At 34.3% G+C, this 20,561-nt stretch overlaps 3 protein-coding genes across 5 annotated transcripts; all 3 read left to right on the top strand.

Annotated features, from left to right (window-relative positions):
- Positions 1-226: 226 nt before the first annotated feature.
- LOC144554767 (mitochondrial thiamine diphosphate carrier 2-like) lies at positions 227-4,016 on the top strand. 3 transcript variants are annotated; one of them, XM_078303104.1, is made up of 7 exons: positions 227-570; positions 850-966; positions 1,538-1,649; positions 1,758-1,885; positions 2,219-2,371; positions 2,876-3,025; positions 3,611-4,016. In XM_078303104.1, exons 1-7 carry the CDS (start codon positions 448-450, stop codon positions 3,827-3,829), a joined length of 1,002 nt encoding a protein of 333 aa, XP_078159230.1. In that variant the 5' UTR covers positions 227-447; the 3' UTR covers positions 3,830-4,016. The 3 variants fall into 3 exon arrangements, with proteins under 3 accessions (XP_078159230.1, XP_078159232.1, XP_078159231.1); XM_078303105.1 differs by having other exon boundaries at positions 278-570; positions 850-958; XM_078303106.1 differs by lacking the exon at positions 850-966 and having other exon boundaries at positions 277-570.
- A 1,691-nt stretch (positions 4,017-5,707) lies between these two features.
- On the top strand, positions 5,708-14,099 carry LD (Homeodomain-like superfamily protein). Its single transcript, XM_078302287.1, has 12 exons — positions 5,708-6,054; positions 6,524-6,551; positions 6,665-6,795; positions 7,191-7,633; positions 8,524-8,617; positions 8,731-8,824; positions 9,179-9,290; positions 9,528-9,579; positions 9,666-9,789; positions 10,656-10,949; positions 12,802-13,388; positions 13,487-14,099. The coding sequence occupies exons 1-12, from the start codon at positions 5,851-5,853 to the stop codon at positions 14,084-14,086; spliced, it is 2,763 nt and encodes a 920-aa protein (XP_078158413.1). The 5' UTR covers positions 5,708-5,850; the 3' UTR covers positions 14,087-14,099.
- A 580-nt stretch (positions 14,100-14,679) lies between these two features.
- Positions 14,680-17,133, top strand: LOC144554070 (Photosystem II reaction center PsbP family protein). Its single transcript, XM_078302288.1, has 3 exons — positions 14,680-15,144; positions 15,796-16,015; positions 16,677-17,133. The coding sequence occupies exons 1-3, from the start codon at positions 14,802-14,804 to the stop codon at positions 16,990-16,992; spliced, it is 879 nt and encodes a 292-aa protein (XP_078158414.1). The 5' UTR covers positions 14,680-14,801; the 3' UTR covers positions 16,993-17,133.
- The last annotated feature ends 3,428 nt before the right edge of the window (positions 17,134-20,561 follow it).

Below are 20,561 nucleotides of genomic sequence, written 5' to 3'. Positions count from 1 at the left end.
CACATGTCAGACCTAATTAGAAATTTTCAATCTTCGCCGAATCGCCGACTCATCTCCCTCCTAATTTTACCGTGTCCACATCCTCTGAGGTAACAGAATTTTTTATTTCAATCCGGACCGTCCATCAGAATCTGAATATCTTTAACAATCGTGCTAGTATATAACAAACGGACCCGATTCAGAATCAAAATTTTTGTTACCTGAGGTGATAAGAATTCAATTTTAGTCCCTCTTTCTACAGATTACAATTTCTCCATTCTTCCTTTCTCTCTCTCTCCAGACCAAGTTGTCAGTTTCGCATTCCCACACTCTTTTGAATTGGATACAATACAACAGTGAATTCTAGAAACAAAAAATTCAGACTCTTTCTTTTTGGAAGGAAGCGTAAGAGAATTCCCTTGTGTTGTTCTTTCCTTCTCTAATTTCGATACAATTCGAAACAAATTGATGAAGACGGAGGACTCAGGGCAGCTGAACAGGGCTTTGGTGGATACTTTGGCTGGGGCAATTGCTGGTGGCATCTCTCGTACAGTCACCTCGCCTCTTGATGTTATTAAAATTAGGTTTCAGGTATTCAATTTTGTTTTGTAAATTGTGAATTTGGTATCAAACAAATACAACTGGGAACTGAGAACTAGGTTTTCCAAATAATGTACATTCTGTCCAATTAGACCTTTCTCGTTTTGATGTTAAACAAGGTACATACTGGTATCTAATTGGAGAAAAATCAGAGAAAAAATAGCTAGTTTTGTCATATTCCCTGAAAAATTTAATCTTAAAATTGCTCTCCAAAATCAAAGAACTTAAAATGAATTTAATTTTAACTGTCAATGCCTCTGACAAATTCAGGTGCAACTGGAGCCAACTACTACATGGACCTTACTTCAGAAAGAAATGTATGGGCCATCCAAATATAGAGGGATACTGCAAACCACTAAAGAAATTTTCAGAGAGGAAGGTTTGCTGGTAATTTTTTTTTCATATTTATTTATTGGGGGAATTTCATGTATACCTTTCAAAAACTTTGAAATTGGGTATTTCCCCCTCTAAAATTCATAATATCATATTTACCCTTCTAAATTTCTGAACTCGGAAATTTACCCATTTTATTGACTTATTTATCAAAACTCATTTGAAATCTATAGAATACCAATTTTACCTTTTATTAAAAAGTTAAAAAAACTGTAGCTTTTATAAGAAAAAAACCAGTCTTCTAATTGGCCGATTTCCCAGGGCAAATTGTTCATTTCCCTATTTTGATCCATGTTTCATGCAAGTAGAGTTCTAATTGATTTGGTTGAACCTTTATTTGCCATTATATGTAATTCAGCAAGCACACTATGTTTTGTTGTTATTACTTAATTGCAAAGTGTTTTATCATGATGCCAGTAAAATGTTCTCTTCAAGTAATTGTGATATTAGTCATACAGTTGTACCAAATACCTAATCATTCTCAATTATTCTAGCTGATTTGTTAGCAATAGTGCACTAGATTATTGTTTTATTTGTATTATATTCTTTTGAAATATCAATTCAGGCTTTTTGGAGAGGAAATGTGCCGGGTTTGCTCTTATACATGCCATACACTGCCATACAGTTCACTGTTTTACACAAGTTGAAAACTTTTGCTTCAGGTTCTTCCAAGGCAGGTATAACATATATAAATTTAAAACATATACGCGGAAGACTATAGAGGAAAAGATATTTGCTTATAGAAAGCTATAATTGGGTTGTGTTTATTTTTTGGTTTATACTAGAGGATCACTTACAACTGAGCCAATATTGGTCCTATCTAAGTGGGGGAGTTGCGGGATGTGCTGCGACTGTAGGATCCTATCCTTTTGACCTTCTAAGAACAATTTTAGCTTCTCAAGGCGAACCAAAGGTATTAATTAAATCTATCTTATTTAATAATAATATATCCATGCCTTACATTCATCAACAAAGTGGGGTTTCTAGTTATTTGATTACCGGTTTTGTTGTTTACGCGAGGTTTACTGTACCTGATACAGATGTCGCAGCTGTCAAGGCTCCTACTAAATACTGGTATATACAACCAGTACATTACATACCAGAATTTGTTTTCTTTTTTACAGTAAACATATTCTAGCATGAGGTAACAGATCAAAAGGGCCTGTGTAGAAACATTAACCTATAAATAAAATCAAAGAAATATTTGGTCCATACTTCTTTAGTTTTTTAATTTATGACATGCCAGGTTTATCCAAACATGAGGTCAGCATGCATTGACACAATTCAAAAGCGAGGTTTCAAAGGACTATATGCTGGTTTGTCACCTACTCTTGTTGAGATAATTCCTTATGCGGGATTACAGTTTGGCTCCTATGATACATTCAAGCGATGGATGATAGTATGGACTCAACTCAATTCTTTGTTCTACTGTTCTTTTTTAAGAAATAAAGGTTAATGTGATAAATCTTAACTGTTATTGTTTCATATATGTCCCCGTTTTATACCAATCATGAGTAACTTTGCTAAGCACAAGTGCATTTGCATCTCTTATCATAACACTTCAAATTTTGAGTTTGTATCGGATCCATCCGATCTGCTCTGACACATATATTAAAGGGCCCCGTGTATTATACCTCGAGCCGGATTGGCATGAATTCTGATCGGACGGTCCGGATCTAAACTCAAAATTCGGGTTACTTTAGGGGATCTGGACCCGATAGTAAATCCCTAGAGGCTTGTACATCCTTGAGTACTTATTTACACTGATTACTGATACTTTAGCATTATTTGAGCATATAAAAGCTTAAAAAATGCCCTCGTACTATTTTTTTTTATTTGTTGCAAATTTTCATGTATCCTTAACCTGCTTCAACTGATTCTTGTGAAATTGATGTTATTGCAGCTGTGGAACAAGTATAGAAACCCCGATTTTAACCCTGCCATGACTGCCGAGTCGGTATCAAGCTTCCAATTGTTTCTATGTGGGTTATTTGCCGGGACATTTTCCAAGTCTGTGTGTCATCCACTTGATGTTGTCAAGAAGAGGTTACAGGTTAGATTTCTCAAGCTGTTTACACATTTGGTCCTTGGACATCTATGCAAGTTTCACATTTGGTCCTGTAAATATCTGAGCCTTGTAAATATAACCGAACCAACCGAATAACAACCGAATTAATATAACCAAAGTAGATTTCGGTTTGTTTGGTTGAACCAAAATAAGAGAATTAATTTTAAAAGATCAAAACTCAACACATACACAAATATATTTAATAATCATAAAGATAAATATGAATTATATATACAAGTCTAAACCTATACATATATAAAAATACCAAAGTAATTGAAAAATCTAAACCGAACCATATAGAGTTCGGCCTTTTCGGCTTTGAAAATCTCAACCGAACCAATATACAAAACTGACGGCATTTAAACCAGAAAAACCGAACCTTTTAATCCAAACTTTTTCGGTTCGGTTGAAAACCAAATAAATCAGACCCAATGAGCACCCCTAGATCCCTCTGTTAATTTTTCTGTTCACTACAGATAGTGTCCCAGTTAATTGCCACGTGATCATTTACCAGCGAAAATGCTAACTGAACCATGCAAAGTTAAATATATTTTGCTATATAATCTACAGGTTGAAGGTTTGCAGAGACATCCCAAATACGGGGCTCGTATAGAGAAAAGTGCATACAAAGGCATGTACCATGCATTGAAAGAGATTCTAATAAGGGAAGGTTTCACCGGCCTTTACAAAGGAATCATCCCATCTCTGATCAAATCTGCTCCTGCTGGTGCAGTTACTTTTCTGGCATATGAACACATTTCAGACTTTCTAGAGTTGATCATGACTTGAACTGGTATTTTTTTATGTACATCAATTTTGTTCTTGCTGTAGCTTCTTTTATAATCAATTCTGATATTTTTTGTACTGCAAATGATTTGACTGACACGCTCCGGTGCTGGTTTGTCAGAAAATCTGATGCAGCGGGCTGTTCTCCTGTGCATTCACTCAAGGGAAAATAACAAAATGCATATACTAATTTGGAAACACTTAGAGTAGTAATTATCAATTAATGTTGGTACTTGCATGACTAAAAACAAACCAATGCAGTATTTTTGGATGAATTTTGCATTATTGTTGAATTATTTTTGAATTCCAAATCTGTAATGTGCTTATTGACTGATTGATCTAATTCGCTTCATAAAAAGATAAAATTAAGGACAAAGTTTCATGTGTTTCTATTGACAAAAAGATGTTATTTATTAATAGTTGTACATTGTGTTTTTTCAAGTGTAGGCATTCAAATCAAGGAAAAAATATACTGAAGGTTTTACGAAGAATTTTGTATCAAATTTAGTATATACTTCTTTGTACCTTTGTGAAACGTAATCCTAAGTTATAACAATATACATGCAAAAAAAAAAAAAAAAAAAAAAACGTGAGGGAAACAAACCTTTTGAGCTGCATAGTCTAAATTGTACTTGTGATTCGATTCGATTGAGTTTGATTTGGAAAATATTTCTGTTTAAAACAAATTAAACAAGCTCGGTTCTAAAACGAATCAAACTCAGTTTAATTCAAAATTGATTCTGACTCGAACTCAAACTTAGTCTGACTCGGTTCGAAACTCTTCTTTTTAGTTCTAAACTTTGTTTCAATTTGGAACCAGTTTGGTTTGAAACTGGGTTCAAATCACACAGAATCAAACTCGAATTCTTTTTTTTTTTCAGTTCGAAATCCTACTTCAATTTTGAACAAGTTCGGTTCGAAATTGGTTCGAACTCGAACTAGTTTAAGTTGGATTCGGTTTGATTTATTTGCAAGCCCTAGATGAAACTATAGAAAAAAAAAATTTAGGTCTTAGACCAATACAAACATATTTTTGAGCAGTGGCGATTTTATCATCTAATTTGCATCCTTATTGTATTGATAAAAGTGTTTATATATTCTAAAAGTTAAATACTTTTTTATTTTTGAAGAAAGAATTTAGTTTGAACTTCTTCTAAAAAGGAAAAAGTGATGGACACCTTGCATATTAGATATAAAAAAAACTTGTACCTCCATTTTTCAGTGGAGGTATGAGAAATGTAGTAGCCCCCCTCATATTTCAAAAATAAATATTTCCGAATGTAGGTCAGAATATGGATGCAAAAATAATTTCATTATATTTTTTTATGAGTGAGGCTATGGTCATATACATATTACGATATACATATTACGGATCAATCTGTGTTATGAATTCATATATTTATTTTTAAAGTTCAATCAGCGATCTGAACCATCAAACTTATTTATATCAAAATGTACTTGCATATTAAATTTTATATTTTTTTAGATAGGTAGAAAGTCGCTCTTTCTGGATTGTTTTAAAATTCTCAACTCAAGTGATTTTCACCGATTTAAAAAACTAGTAAAAAAATTCAAAAAAAATATAAAATTTGATTTGCAAGTACATTTTCATATGAAAATTATGTTGAATGATTCAAATTAACTATTTGAACTTTAAAAACAAAAATATAAGTCCATAACGCAGGAAATAAACAAAATAAAAAAAATGAAAAAAACACAAGATGTATAAAAAAACGCTTAATATAATTTTGTCACGAGGACCTTCATGCAATATAGTTTTTCCACGAGGGCCTCAATCCAAAACAGGCTTTTTCCATTCCTTACCGCCTGCTGTTTTCGTTTTCCCTTGAGAAGAGAACTCATCCTCGTTTTTCGTCTCTCCACCCACCTTCCTACAACAAACCCTAACGCGATTGATTCCGTTAGCAACGATCAAACCCTAGAAACCCTAACCCTAATTCTAGACCAATTCTCGCTCTTCGCTCTTCGTGCGTGCTCTGGGGAAAACCCTAGAATGCGCGCTAATGGCTCTGGTTCCTGTTGCCACCACTTCTCTCCTCGAATTGGCGCCGCTGCTGGAAGATGGAAGTCGCATTCTTTCTCTCGATTCGATGGGGTCTCTCATGGAGACTCAGAGAGACCTCTTTCACTGGCAGATCGATCAGCTCCAGCGGCTTGTTGTCTCTCAGTGCCAACTCACTGGTGTTAATCCCCTTGCTCAAGAAATGGTACCTTTTCTTTCTTTCTTGTTTATTTGTTAACAGAGTAGTTATTGTCCAGTAATCTTTAAATTTTACCTTCAATTGTAGTTTTGTACCCAGCAAACTTTGATGAAATCAAAAGAAAGAAAAATGAATGGGTTGGCAATTGTGCAAAATGGTACAGGTTGTTCACGGGTCCTAAATGAAATGCATAAAGATAACAGAGCAGTTTTGGCTTCATGCAGTGCACAAACCATATGCATCGCTGTTTTGATTATATAGCCCTTGCACTGCATGAAGCCAAAACTGCTCTGTTAAAATCTTTAACCCAAAATAGAGAAGTTTTGCATTATGGCATTTGTGTGGTTTCAAAACGAGAAGTGTATTCCAATTGTATAGAAGATGTGTTTTGCCACTTATTGTTGCAAATCACTTTAGTTCATCTCCAAAATGTTGAAACATATTAGAAATCATAACCGTTGTTTCTTACATGCAGGCTGCGGGTGCACTGTCCATCAAAATTGGTGAGTCATCTTCCTACACTATTCAGCTTTGAAAATAAAAAGGGATTATTTAAATCTGTTGTTTTATCAACTATGTCAACTAAATGTTTCCATGATCTTTTTTGTCTATATAGGGAAAAAACCAAGGGACTTGCTTAACCCTAAAGCTGTGAAGTACTTGCAATCAATTTTTTCAATAAAGGACAATATTGGAAAAAAGGAGTTGCGCGAAATCAGTGCTAATTGTGGTATCACAATTACACAAGTCAGTTTCTCAACTTCATTTTCAGCTATTTTTAAGTTTCAATTTACGTACGGTTAACTAGGACCGGTATGCTTAATTCAGTAGTGACCAGTACCAGGATACCAGCCCTTGCTGGTATGTACTGTGCAGGTATTATGCTTGTTTTCCAATTTTATTGATACGACTATTCGAAAACTTACCCTAGTTAAGGTTGATACAAGCTAGTGTTAGTTAAGTTTTGATCTAATCATATGGCATGAATTAATCTTGAGAGTTATGCCTATATTAAACTTCAATCTTACCCTATTTAGGTTTTAATGTTTCATTTGTTACCTTCAATTTGTATATGATAGCATAATACTAACGTGTTGCTAATTGGTCCTATCTTACATAAAAATTGTAAATTTATAATTTAGGCCAGAGATTTCTTCAATGCTCAGCGCTCTAGAGTGAGGAAAATTGTCCGCTTATCACGTGAAAAGGCCATCAGGCTTGAACCGTCAATACCGGGTAATTCTGACACTGCTAGTACCTCCTGTAGCACTAGTCATGATCAAACACCCCAAATTACTGTAACAGATGCTACTGCTGTTGACTTTGTGGGATCCAATGGCACTGCGGCGGCTGATATTGTTCCGCTGGCTGTGCTCCCTCCTGTGGTGTGCATGACCCCAGAGGCTGCTTCGTCCAATCCTGAGGTGCCAGCTGTCAAGCCAAAGGAGGAGGATGGGATGAAGGAGGAGGATAAGAAATTTGTGGACGATGTGCTGGCGCTAATGAGAAGAGAGACAACCTTCACTGGCCAGGTTCGGTTAATGGAGTCTGTTCTTCGCATTAACAATGATGCAGTGCTAAATTGGTACGAACAACTTGTTATTCTTGTAAAAAGGATTTCTATATTGACATGCATTTTCTGGTGCTGGTACTGGTACACCAGATTGCAATATAAGCATGTGAATTCATGTCAAGCTCAATTTTACCCTTTTTACCTTAATGCAGTATGTCAACCTAATTTTGCATGGCCACATTCATTGGTTACTTGATTCCCTTTATGGATATTCAACTTCTATGGATATCAAAATATGTTCTTTTATCTTAGCAACTACCATCTAGTATTATTTGGTTTTCTGAATATGATACCAAACTATCACAAAGGTTCAGTTGATGAGCAATTATGACTAGAATTTTGGATCTAAGTGATCCAAATTCCTTTCCTTTTGTCTTTATGGAATAAAGAAGTTTCAAGGTAAATTGAACAAATTTACTAGGAAAGTGAAGCTATGGTAATATGCATATTACAGATCAACCCATGCTATCCATATCTCTATTTTTGAATTTCAAACTGTTGATCGACCCATGTGAAAATGTTCCTGCAGGCTCAGTTCTACAATAATTTTTTTTACTATTTTTTTACATAGGTTGAAAATAATTGCTTTTGGATGGTCCAGAATTTTCAAATTAAGTGATTTTCTACCTATATAAAAAATAGCAAAAACATTCTAGAAAATATAAAATTTAGTTTGCTAGTATATTTTCATATGAACATCAGGTTGAACGGTTCAGATCTACTATTTGAACTCTAAAAAGGGAGATATGAGTCCATAGTGCAGGCCACTATGTAATATGCATATTACCACAGCCTCGTTCTTTACTAGAATGTACCCTTTTTTCCATCACATGCAGCCAGATAGGGTTTCCTCTTTACAAATGTCTTTAAATATGGTCCCCGTTTTTGTTTCCTTGTGTTAGGTTTATAGTGAAGGAAGGCCTTGCCATTTTGATTACATGGCTAGGTGATGCTGCCGCTGAAGAACAAACTTCTGTTATACTCACTATTTTTAAGGTCGAAATAAAGAAGACTCCTTTTCATATATTCTGTGTATTGTTAACCTATATTGGGAATCATGTAATTTGAACTATGGAGGTGTTTTTTTTTTTTTGCTTGTCTTCTTGTAGGTGCTTTGTCATCTTCCACTAAGTAAAGCTGTGCCTGCGCAAATATCTTCAGTATTGCAAGCTATGAATAGATTGCGGTTTTATCGAACTTCAGGTGTGTGTTTTTTCGGAAATAAATTTACTACTTGGTGCCAAGCTAATTATTTGGAGTGCTTGATAGTTGTTTAATTATAATACCTCAAACAAATAATTGCAATGTTTTGATTAATTCCTAGTCATATCATAAGCAAAGTTCACATTGATGCATTGATTCTGGTATTATTGTTCGGGTACCCTCAGTTCTTCTTTGACTGGCACTTGAATCATATAACAATCATAACTTAGGTCCTTCTATCTAGCATGAAATAATTAAGCCTTGGTAATTGCATATGATTCTAATGAGGCTCAAAAACAAACCAAAACTGTTGGTTTGTGCATTGGAACTGACTAAAAATAATTTGAAGATCAGATATTTCAAACAGGGCAAAGGTGCTACTCTCAAAATGGAGCAAGCTGTTACGTAACCAGTTATTGAAGAAATCTCCTAATGACAGCCAGAAGGATCTCATTCGTAAACAGAGGTGTTTATTACCTTAATGTTGAATGTGGGCATTTTCCCGATACTATAAATAAGTTTTAATAAAATAAACATGATAAAAAACTTGGTTTTGACAATTGGCTATGGCAATATATTACAGGTCTTTAACATAATGCCATCATTTCATAAACTTACACACTTTAGTGACATATACTTATACGGTTATACCTTACTGTTATTTTGTATTTATTGGTTTTATTTGTTTTTCTATGTTTTCTAGGATCCAACAGCTCCTCTGTGCTCAGTCAGGGAATTCTGAAGTAGGGTTTCCTGTAAGTGCTTAGCATTTGGACATGAAAAACAGTACTTAGAAATTCAAGCTATGTTGATTTTTATTTTTATTTTTGCCTTCTTCTAGGAGAACATTCTTGCCTTAACTGAAGATGGGGATGAGAAGAAACCAGAGCCGAAGAGGTTAAGGCTTCTCGCAGCACCATATAATGAATCTAGTAAAAGAAATGGTTCTAGCCTTGCTTCACTCAGTATCCTTTTAATTGAGTTGAAATTTTAAATTTGTTATTTAAGGAATATAATAAAGTAAACCACATGTCCTCCCTTGTTATTTTCTAGAAGAGGCAACCTTCCTGTTTTTTCTGTCCTCTTTGTTTGGGGCTAGTTTTTAACATAGCAAATATCAGAAATTTAGTGGGTACTATCGGTTCATAGCAGAAATTGTTTTAACTTATTTTTTGTACTTTGTATGCAATATAATCCAATAAAAACATTACAAAGTCATGTTGCAATACCAAGTTAAATAATTTTTCTATATTAAATAAAAATTTAAAAGTAAAATAACATTGTCTCATAGTAATTACCACACATCAATCATCACATTACATAAAACTAATTAAAATAAAAAAAAAAAATAGTATTTCAACCATGCATGTTTAAAGTAAGCCATTGTCACAATAAAAACACTAAATCTAAAAATTAAAAAAGTGGGGTTTAGTAATAAAAATTAAAACCGGGGGAGATTTTTAAAAAAATTCACCAAATTAGTGAAAAATAGGTAATGTCTGGTAAAATTCTTGCTATTTGTCTGCTATACTGATAAATATGTCTCTATCAGTAAAAATGCTAAATTATGAAATTTGAGTTAACAACATAGCGAGTATCTATCATCACTAAATTGGCTGCTATGGCCTCTATGTTGATCACTGGTTTTGTTTTCTTGTTTTTCATTGGCTGGGTTGTGTTGCATGATCATGTATCATTCCATAATGCACTTGATTTAGTTGTGCTTTTGAGAACTGATGTTAAGGTTTAGTTTAGGCTCAGTTGACTTTTTCTTGAGCAGAAAGAGAGACCAAATACAAAATAGTAGTTAGTCTCCTTAACTCTCATGCAGAAAACAAAGAAAAGAGGAAGGTTCTTCTTGTAGAGCATCCAGATCGGAAAGCAGCACAACATACAACTCGAGTTGCGAGAACTGCTATTATCAGCAACAGCCGCCCGCTTTCTGCAGATGACATACAAAAAGCGAAATTGCGAGCGAGTTATATGCAACAGAAGCATGGAAAAACTGATACCCGTAAACTTGCACATGCACCAGTTTTAAAAGCAGTAAATAAACCTGATATTGATCCCTTGAACATGATGGAGAGGTTGAAGCGTGCTCAAGTCCGGTGGCGGACCCCACCAGGTACTTTGCAAGAGCTTGCTTTTTGTGCTTTTCCTTTTCCCCATTTTTTGGATGTTTTGGTTTTTACGAGAAGCTTACTGTTTACCATAGAATGTGGCTTGGTTATAATTAAAAAAAAAAGTTATTAGAGGGTATTTTTCAAAATCTTAGAGACAGCTTATTATAGAATTTCATGCGAAGTCTCGAAATTATCTGCAATGTCTAGAAAATATCTAGAAAATGGGAACACTTACTGAACATAAATTCTGTACACTACTACACAACATGAAAAATATGCAAGTTACACCAAGAAAGTTCATGAACTTGAAAAGAACCTGAGACTATTTCTCCACCATTTCTCTACGTAAAGAGGTAAAAAGGATTAGTTGGGTGTTTCTGCATTAGTCGGAATAGGAGGGTCGTAACTAATTTTTAATCTGATGTAAAACACCAAGCATGAAACATCCCAATGATTAAATTAACTTTAATGGGTCTGCTTTAATGCAAGAGCTAACACACCAATCTTACTAACCGAGTGCTTACTCACTGGTGTGTATTACAAACTGGTACATTCTATCCAACTTTGATTTCTTAATTTTTCAAATTTGTGCAACTCTTTTTTGTCATGATATGTGGTGGGTGGTACTGTGAACAATTTATTAATAATCTATTTATATTATAAAAACACAGGAAGGTGTACAAATCACAAATGGCAACTACAAGTTGTGGAAGTGGTTTGGAAATTATTACTTTTGGTAAATTATTTAGGGTTGTTTTTGCAAACTGTGCTCATTTGTTTACCATACTTGGAAGAGCCCCAACATTTCTCATATGCCGTCTTACAATATTTAAATCTTGTTGGTTTATTTTTAATAATATGTTGGCCTGGGCAAACGAATGCTCATTGGTGGTAGAGGCAGAGTTGTCAACAAATTTCAAAAGTATAAAATGCCAGGAGTTATTTGTAGTTGAGGGGAGTTCAAATGCCTCATGTCTTTCATGTCTCAATCGCGCCTCACATCCTTATCTCCGTTTTCAAAGTCCAAATAGTTGATTTGGATTGCTCAACGTGATCTTCGTATTAAAATTTGCTTGGAGACCAAATTTTATATTTTTTTGGAAATCGTTTACTATTTTTTTTAGATAGGTACAAAATCACTGTTTTTGGATGGTCCAGAATCTTCTGAAAAAGAGTGATTTTGTACCTATCTAAAAAATATATTAAAATGTGCATATGAACCCTACTCTTTGTAGTTATGGTAAATTATTGATTCAATTTGCAAAAAGACTAATATTTATAGATGCTTTCTTACGCATTTATCTTTGTTCTGCTTCACAAAATTGTATCAAGGAGAAGTTTATGTTAATAGCTATAAGAGTACATCAGGATATTCCAATGAATTCCTACGATTTGGAGTTTGTTATCGAGCAAGGATGCAGAAATGCTGTTGTACAAGCTATTATGAAGTGTTCATTTCAACTTATGCTGTCTAGTTTACACTGGACTGTATGTTTTGATTTTATTCTGCAAGATTGGATGCTACAACTATTGTATTTATTCTACATGTGAACACTAAATACGGACTCTAATTTGACTGTCTTTTCTAATACATAATTCTCTTATACAAAATGTTTCTGGATTTTGATACTTGGCAAAAGATAAAAAACCAGATTAGTGGAATCTTCGAACAGCTCCTAGTGAATTTATTTTATTACAGAATACTCGCTATTTTTCTGATGTAGTGCCCAATGCTTTTTCGAACCCAGAATACCTTCTTGCCTTGCGTCTTTTCAAATTTTATGTTGATTTGGAACCATCACATACAACAAACCATTTCAGTTTTTAATTGAAGCCTTGTGTTATCTAATGCAGAGGTGAGAATAGACCCAGCATGGCAGGTGTGCACCGGTGACAACAGCAAGGAGCGTAGTTTCCAGGCACAAAGGATCCGAAGAGATGCTGAGATATTCTACACGGATCCTGAAAAAATCCCCCCAAATCCGAAAGATCCATGGGACGTAGAAATGGATTTTGATGACAGTTTAACACCCGAAATCCCAATCGACCAACCGCCTGATCTTGATACAACAGATCCAGTGCAACAGGATCTAGTTCGATTGACCGACGAATCTTCAGCTGTGGCGTCTACATCATTATCATCTGAACAACCTATTGTTCCTGTCTCTACCGATTCATCAACTGTGCCTGAACCTGATTTGGAGTTGCTAGCGGTTTTGTTGAAAAACCCTGAATTGGTGTTTGCACTGACTTCTGGTCAGGCGAGTGGGTTGTCCGGTGAACAAACTGTGGCCTTATTGGACATGCTGAAGAATAGTGGGGTTGCCTTGTCAGACTTAGTTAATGGGTCAGTAGGTAATAATAATGTTATAGGATCCAGAGTAGGAGGCCCTGAGCCCGTGCCCACTTCTCTTCCCTCCCCAACTCCTACTTCAGAGAGGGTACTCATTGAATTTTTACTATGTATATCTTTCAAATCCAGCTTAGTTTTCATTATTTTGCAACTAAATTTTCATTATTGTTTTTTTTTTTTTGACAGGGAACCTGGAGACCAGATTTTTCTTCTAATCCAACTAAACCTGTATTGCAAGCTCATGTACCAATTCAAAATTCTCCTTTACCTCCAGTTGTGACTGCATCCAGTCCTTACAGTGCTGTATCTCAGCAATTTTCGCCCCTTAATTCTTCTGTAGCAGTAGCAACTCAAATACAGCAACAACCATTGATGAATGGAACATCAGTTAATCCCATTTTAAGTCATAATGTCAATAACCACCAAATTATGACGCCTTTAAAAACAGAGCAGAGTGCGTATGCTCCGGCATGGGCCGGACAGCCCGGTAACTTGCCTGAAGTTTCTGATCTAAATACGCGGTTTTCACATTACCAAGATAGGTATGATACAGTCGGTAATGGACCCTTACCGGCTGGCCATGTAGTGCCAGGTCATCATCCCACATGGGATGGAAATCACAGTTCAGGAAGGTACAACACTGACACATGGGGTACGCAAACAGACCCTAGTAGAACAGGAGAGTCCAGTGCCAGTTGGGGCTACAATGAGCAAAGAAGAGATGGGGGAGCAACGAATTATCCTGGTCAGAGGTGGTATGGCCGAGATCATGATAGGAGGAAATAACATTTAATGGGGAGGGTTGACATTTTATTGAATCGAGGTGAATTATTTACCCATGTAATGCGAATTTGAAAAAGAAAAGGAAAGATAGAGAGGTTAAACGTTTTCCCTCAGTTTTTTCTTACTCGTTAGATTTTGCAATTACGAGTAGGTTATTATTTGTGATTTATTTTTCTTTGTCAAATTTTTTTGATGAATGGTATGAGAAAGAGTGATATAGCAGAGGCTCTTAAGAGTGGAGATCATTGTCATAAAAACGAATAAAGAAAACAATGGCCAACAAATTCAATTAAGTACTGATGAATAAAGTAAAATCATTAGTGGCTAACTACTTTGCTCACAGTGATGTATTTTAAAAGAAAAATTAAAACTTGCACGTTTGAGTCACTGACATTCAGGATCTTCAGTGGGACCCTCTTTGTCAGTGTGACAGTGGACTGGAAGGGAGCAGGTAAGAGAGAATCCTTATTTTTGTTCTCTTAGCGACTTCACTGTGTGACTATCAGTACCTGACCGTGTACAATACTCACCCACGAATCAAAACCAAAAGGGATCGCTTTATGATTCGTGTGATATTGAAATGGATGATTCAGATGTCATTCTACATGGTCAGGTATTGGACTGGATCTGAGTTCTTCTTCACTTCCCACTTCCCACTTGCCACTTCCCTTGGAATTTCATTATCTGAATTCTGAACCAAACCAAACATAACGCAAACATGGCGATAGGCTCTGTGGCGACGACCCGGTTGGTCTCTCTTCGCCAATTCCCCTCTCCTTCCTCCCGCTCTCTCTCAATTATACGCGCTTCACCAGAGGGAGGTGGAGGCCCGACTACGACCGCGAGCCCGGCGGAGGAGTTCGGGCGGATGGCGGCGGCGTTCAGGCGGAGGCTAGTGGTCGGTGCTGGAGCCGCATCTTTACTGGCCGTTGGAGCCAATTTTGGTGGCATTACCAGTTTTCTGCTAGGCATTTCGTCGAACACCGCACGGACACTGTGGCTGGATGTGTTGTACCCTGTCAATGGCTTCACTCGCTGCCTTGACCTCACTAATGGCTTCGGTTAGCTTCATAACTTTCTCTTTGTTCTTTGCTTTTCATTTTTTTTTATATACTCCCAGGCTGCGGTTTATTTTGTGCCTTGGTACCTGAAGTGCGAAATCTACGAAATTGTGGACCAAAATGGATTTAACAAGCTTTTTCTAGTTCCTGACTAGTATGGAACTGGGTTGTCAGGAATTTATATAACCTAAGGTACCTCAAATTTTGAGTTTGAATCCGGACCGTCCAATCTGCTTTGGTACGAATATTAAAGTGGCCCGGTGCATTCCACCTCTGGCCGGATTGGCCTGGATACTGATCGGATGGTCCGGATCCAAACTCAAAATTTGTGAACTGGTCATAAAATTGAAATGTGGAGATAACTCTGTCATGCCAGACATCAGAATTTGAGAAATAATCGATCTTTATCTACAGATTTATGCATCATTAGGCAATACTTCTACAAGAGATTTTCCATAATTTTCTGAGCTTATATCTTTATTCAGATCTACAGGCCCTTAAATGCATTTTTTTACTCTGTTCTACAAAAATGTTCTCAGTTTTATTTAACTTATGACAAGCATTTTCTCTTAATTTCTTTTGATAGAAAATTAACATTAGGCCGTTGTTGGTATTTTTTTTTTATATTAACATTTAATATTATCTGTGCAGAATTCATATATCCATCAAATTGGGTAGGAGACCAGACTGTTCTATACAGAGAGGCTTCCAAGGCCGAAGCCCAAAGATCACTTGACCTCCCTCCTCTTTCTAACGGGTCTACACGCCCGACCCGCAATTTTAGTGAACCAGTTGCTGCCTTTGGCCCGCCAGGTTCCAATGGAGAACTCAATGTTAGTGTTATCGTCTCTACTGTGCCTCTTGATTTCAAGTACGTGCATTCACTGGCTTACTGCTTTCAATCTATTAATTAAGCTGTTTTTTTCATATTGTGTTGATGTTTATATGTTTTGGAATTGCAACATTTTCTGGAACATGAATTATTTTACTGTACAATATACTGTTGTTTGCCGAGTGTTACATTTTTAACCAGCATACTTATTGGTTTCACCACATGAATTGTACCTTGAGTGAGGCTATGGTTATATGCATATTACGGATCGACCCGTACTATGGATCCATATCTCTATATTTAAAGTTCAAACGGTCAATCCGAACCATTAAACATGATCTCCATACAATAAATATGTCTGGAGATCAAATTTTTACAATTTTTAGAATTTTTTTACTATTTTTTTAGATAGGTAGAAAATCACTACTTTTAGATGGTCCAGAATTTTAGATCAAGTGTTTTTCTACCTATCTAAAAATATATTAAAAAAAATCTAAAAAGTGCAAAATTTGATTTGTAATATGCATATTACCAGTCTCACTCGTGTACCTTTTTCTTTATTATATGTTTTTTTTTTTTTTTTTGGTTGCGGTGACATCTTAAATTGGTGTCAAGAATAATGTAGCAAGTGTTCTACCAAGTGCAAGTTAATACATGTTTTGGTACCAAGTGCTTGAGAAAAGATTATATAAATTTATAGGATAGAGGCATTTGGGGGCCCCAAAGAGGTGGGAGAAGTTGTTCTCGGAAGAATTGCAAAATCAAGGAAAGGCACGGATATCAAAGCAACTCTTGTTGACGCCACTTTGCGGGAAGACCTGGAAAATGGAGTGAATTACTACAAGCTTGAATTCAGAGTAGAAGGGCCATCTTTTCGTAGACATAATGTTGCGGTATGTTGTGCAAGAGACGGGAAACTTTACACATTAAATGCTCAAGTGCCCGAATCGTCTTGGGTTGAAGTTAAGAGAGATTTATTTCAGATTGCTGATTCCTTCAACCTTATTAATACATGATTTCTTCTTTTAATTTTTTTTGAGAATTTTGCTGGTAAATTTTGTGCTTAAAATTTTGAATGTTTATTGTTCTGTTATAATTCTTACTTGTGTGTAAATGCTTCCAAGTGGTACTAGAATAGATTGTCCAATGTTATGATATATTTCTTTTTGGGTATTTTATCTGCTAGTGTTAAAAATAAACTATATATTGCTATTGTACTTGATATATTCCTTTTTTTTTTTTTTGTAATTGCTAGTAATTGTAATATATTTGTGCGATATTTTACGTTGAATAGAAATGCAGTTTGAATTAAAAAAAATGAGTGGGAGGGAGCGAGAGAGAAGAGGAGGAAAAAAATGATATGATTTAGTTCATAATATGTCATCAAAAAATATTTTGATTATTTTTTTTTTTTCGAAATATACGATATTTTATAAAATAACCAGTTATATAATGATTAGGCGTGACACAAAATCCGAATTTACAATATATTATAGAGTTTGGCTTGTATGACATGAGTGTCATTTCAGTCTATATAATACCAACTTCAAAATCTAGCGAAGTGATTTTAAACGTTGAATTCAAGCCATTCAAATTCATCTATTTCATTAGTCGTGTTTTACATGCAAAATTTATAATTTTTTGAATTTATTTAGTATCAATTCAAGTAGTCAAATGTGCAAGTTTTTAAGTTAATTTTAATGCATTCATTTTTCAATATTTTTGACCGTTTGATTTGATACCAAAATAACTAGAAAATATTAAAAAATTATATGTAAACGCATCACTCATAAAGTAAATCGGTTTGGACGGTTTGGATTAGTCGTTTGAAGTCTATTCAATCAATTTTGTAATTGATGTCATATGACACCAATGTCATAGTAGCCGGACTTTATATTATATTTATGTCCAAAGTAATAATAAAATAAGAATCATCTTAATGACTTTTTTTTTTTTCAAAGATTCTACTTCAGCCACAAAATACATTTCGAATTTGCACCATTTTATAAATGTGACTAATTCATGCTTATTGAATCGTCTCTTGTCGTTTATGACTTTTATTTTTTATTTTTTATTTATTTCACTGCATTGTCGATCCTTATAAATAAACTAAAAATTTACCATTCTAATTGGTCTTAACATATGCATTCATCGTTGCACAATTTTATAAAGAAAACCAATACAAAAATGTAATGATTTGTTTTTCGAGGATATTGGAGGAATACTGAATATTGTACTATTTAAATCATTGGACATCTCTGGCATTATTTATGTCTGTGGTGAATTTTATTTTATTTTATGAATTGTAATAATCTGTTACCTGTTTATTCTTTTTAAAATTTATAGAAAAAGAATCTAACAGAGAAAAGCTAAATTTAAAATCTTAACTGAAAAGTGTAATTTAGACATTTCAAAAGAATAAATAAATTCCGAAAGAAGTACAAGAAAAAGTTTACTTATTTTTGTAATTTTGATGATACACTAATCTTAAAATATAAGACAGTGATAATTTAGTTTTATTATCATTAAATTTGATTTAGACTGCCTTTTAGAAATATAAAAGAGTATTCAAAATGTAATAATTGAGACATTATTTGTTGTTATTTATACGTAATAAATTAAATCCTTTGTTTTAGATTTAAGCATTTTTAAAATGTTAAGTTTTGATATATTATTATAGAATTGTTTGTTCGATTTTCATTAGAATAAAATGTCTTAATTGGAGCTTTTGAAATTATATTTTATTACTAGAAATTGTATAATTATTAATAAATATATTTATCATTATAATAATATAATGTTAACAAATTCATAGGAAAAAGTAAAAAAAAAAAACACATATCAGAATATTTCAAACACATCAACAACTTTAATGATTTACATAATATTGTCAGAAATATGAAATGAATGTAATTTAAAAAATTATACTAGAAGTACTCAATGTTTTCGGAAATTACAAAGAAAAAAATAGAAAATTTTGTGAATTTCCCTTTTTTTAAAGAAGTGGCATTGCCACCGATTTCCATTCAAATTGAAATCACAGTTTTACACAACTTTGCCGATACTATCAAGTTAGTACCAGCTACACATGTACCACAATCCTAAACCATAGTTTAGCGCTCAAATTCTGATGTCTGGCATGACAGAGTTATCTCCATTCTCCACATTTCAATTTTATGACCGGTTCACAAATTTTGAGTTTGGATCCAGACCATCCGATCAGTATCCAGGCCAATCCGGCTAGAGGTGTTTGCAAAATTAAATAACAATTAAATATGGTGTTTGCAAAAACGTTGAAACAAATCAGGCGCGCCATTAGTATGGAGTTTGGCTAGTATAACATCAGTGTCATATCAACTTATACAACACCAACTCTAAAACCTATCATACTGACTTCAAACGGTGAATCAAAACCGTTCAAACTGATCTACTTCATTAGTTGTGCGTTTACATGCAAAATTTATAACTTTTTTAATTTATTTAGTATTAAGTCAAGCGGTCAAATGTGTGAGTTTTTAAGTTAATTTTAATACATTAATTTTTTAATATTTTTACTGCTTGATTTGATACTAAAATAACTCGAAAATATAAAAAAATTTGTATGTAAATGCATCACTCATAATGTAAATCGGTTTGAACGGTTTGGATTAGTCATTCGAAGTCGATTTGATAGGTTTTAGAGTTGGTGATATATAGACTGAAATGACACTGATGTCTAGCCAAACTCATTAGTATGAACTAAATTCTAAGAGCATTATATATATGAGGAGGGTTCAAATGCACCCTATCCTTTTTCTCCGTTTTCAAAGTCCGAATAGTCAATCCGAACCGTTAGATGCGATATATATATTAAGATGTGCTTGGAGACCAAATTTTACATTTTTTGGAATTTTTTTACTATTTATTAAGCCACTTTGAAAATTGCTGATCCAATGGTCCAGAAAATGTAAAATCAGCGATTTTCAAAGTGGCTTAATAAATAGTAAAAAACTTTTAAAAAATGTAAAATTTGGTCTCCAAGCACATCTTAATATATAGATCGCATCTAACGGTTCGGATTGACTATTCGGACTTTGAAAACGGAGAAAAAGAATTTGAAAAATAGAGTGCATTTGAGTATACAAAAATTCGGGTGCATTTGAACCCTCCTCTATATATATATATATATATATATATATATATTGATACATCATACATAGTTGTATAACTTGTAGTGAAAAAATTTATTCAAAATGATGAAGTACGGTTATAGTAAAAAACGAAACATACATATAATAGTTATACATAAAATCACACCAACTAGATAAAATAACGACAAATTAATTATACAACCATTTATTGTGATTTCTTCGCTTCTACTTTCTTTTCTTCTGTTTGCTTACCATTTCCTGCTGGATCTACGACGGATGGCGCTTTTCTTCTGTTTACCCCGAAATTGTTGCTTTCATCCTTCTGTTCGCTGTAGAAGGCACCAAGCTTGTCACCACACTTGCATTGGGTGATTCTAAATTTTTCATCTTTCCTGTCTGTTTTCTTTTCTTCCATCATCGGCTCAAAGAACTTTTGCTGGTTGGGGATTTCAATT

This window comes from Carex rostrata, chromosome 5 (genome assembly GCF_964058835.1).
Source record: "Carex rostrata chromosome 5, lpCarRost1.2, whole genome shotgun sequence".
Lineage (NCBI taxonomy): Eukaryota > Viridiplantae > Streptophyta > Magnoliopsida > Poales > Cyperaceae > Carex > Carex rostrata.
This window is presented reverse-complemented; position numbering and strand designations above follow the sequence as displayed.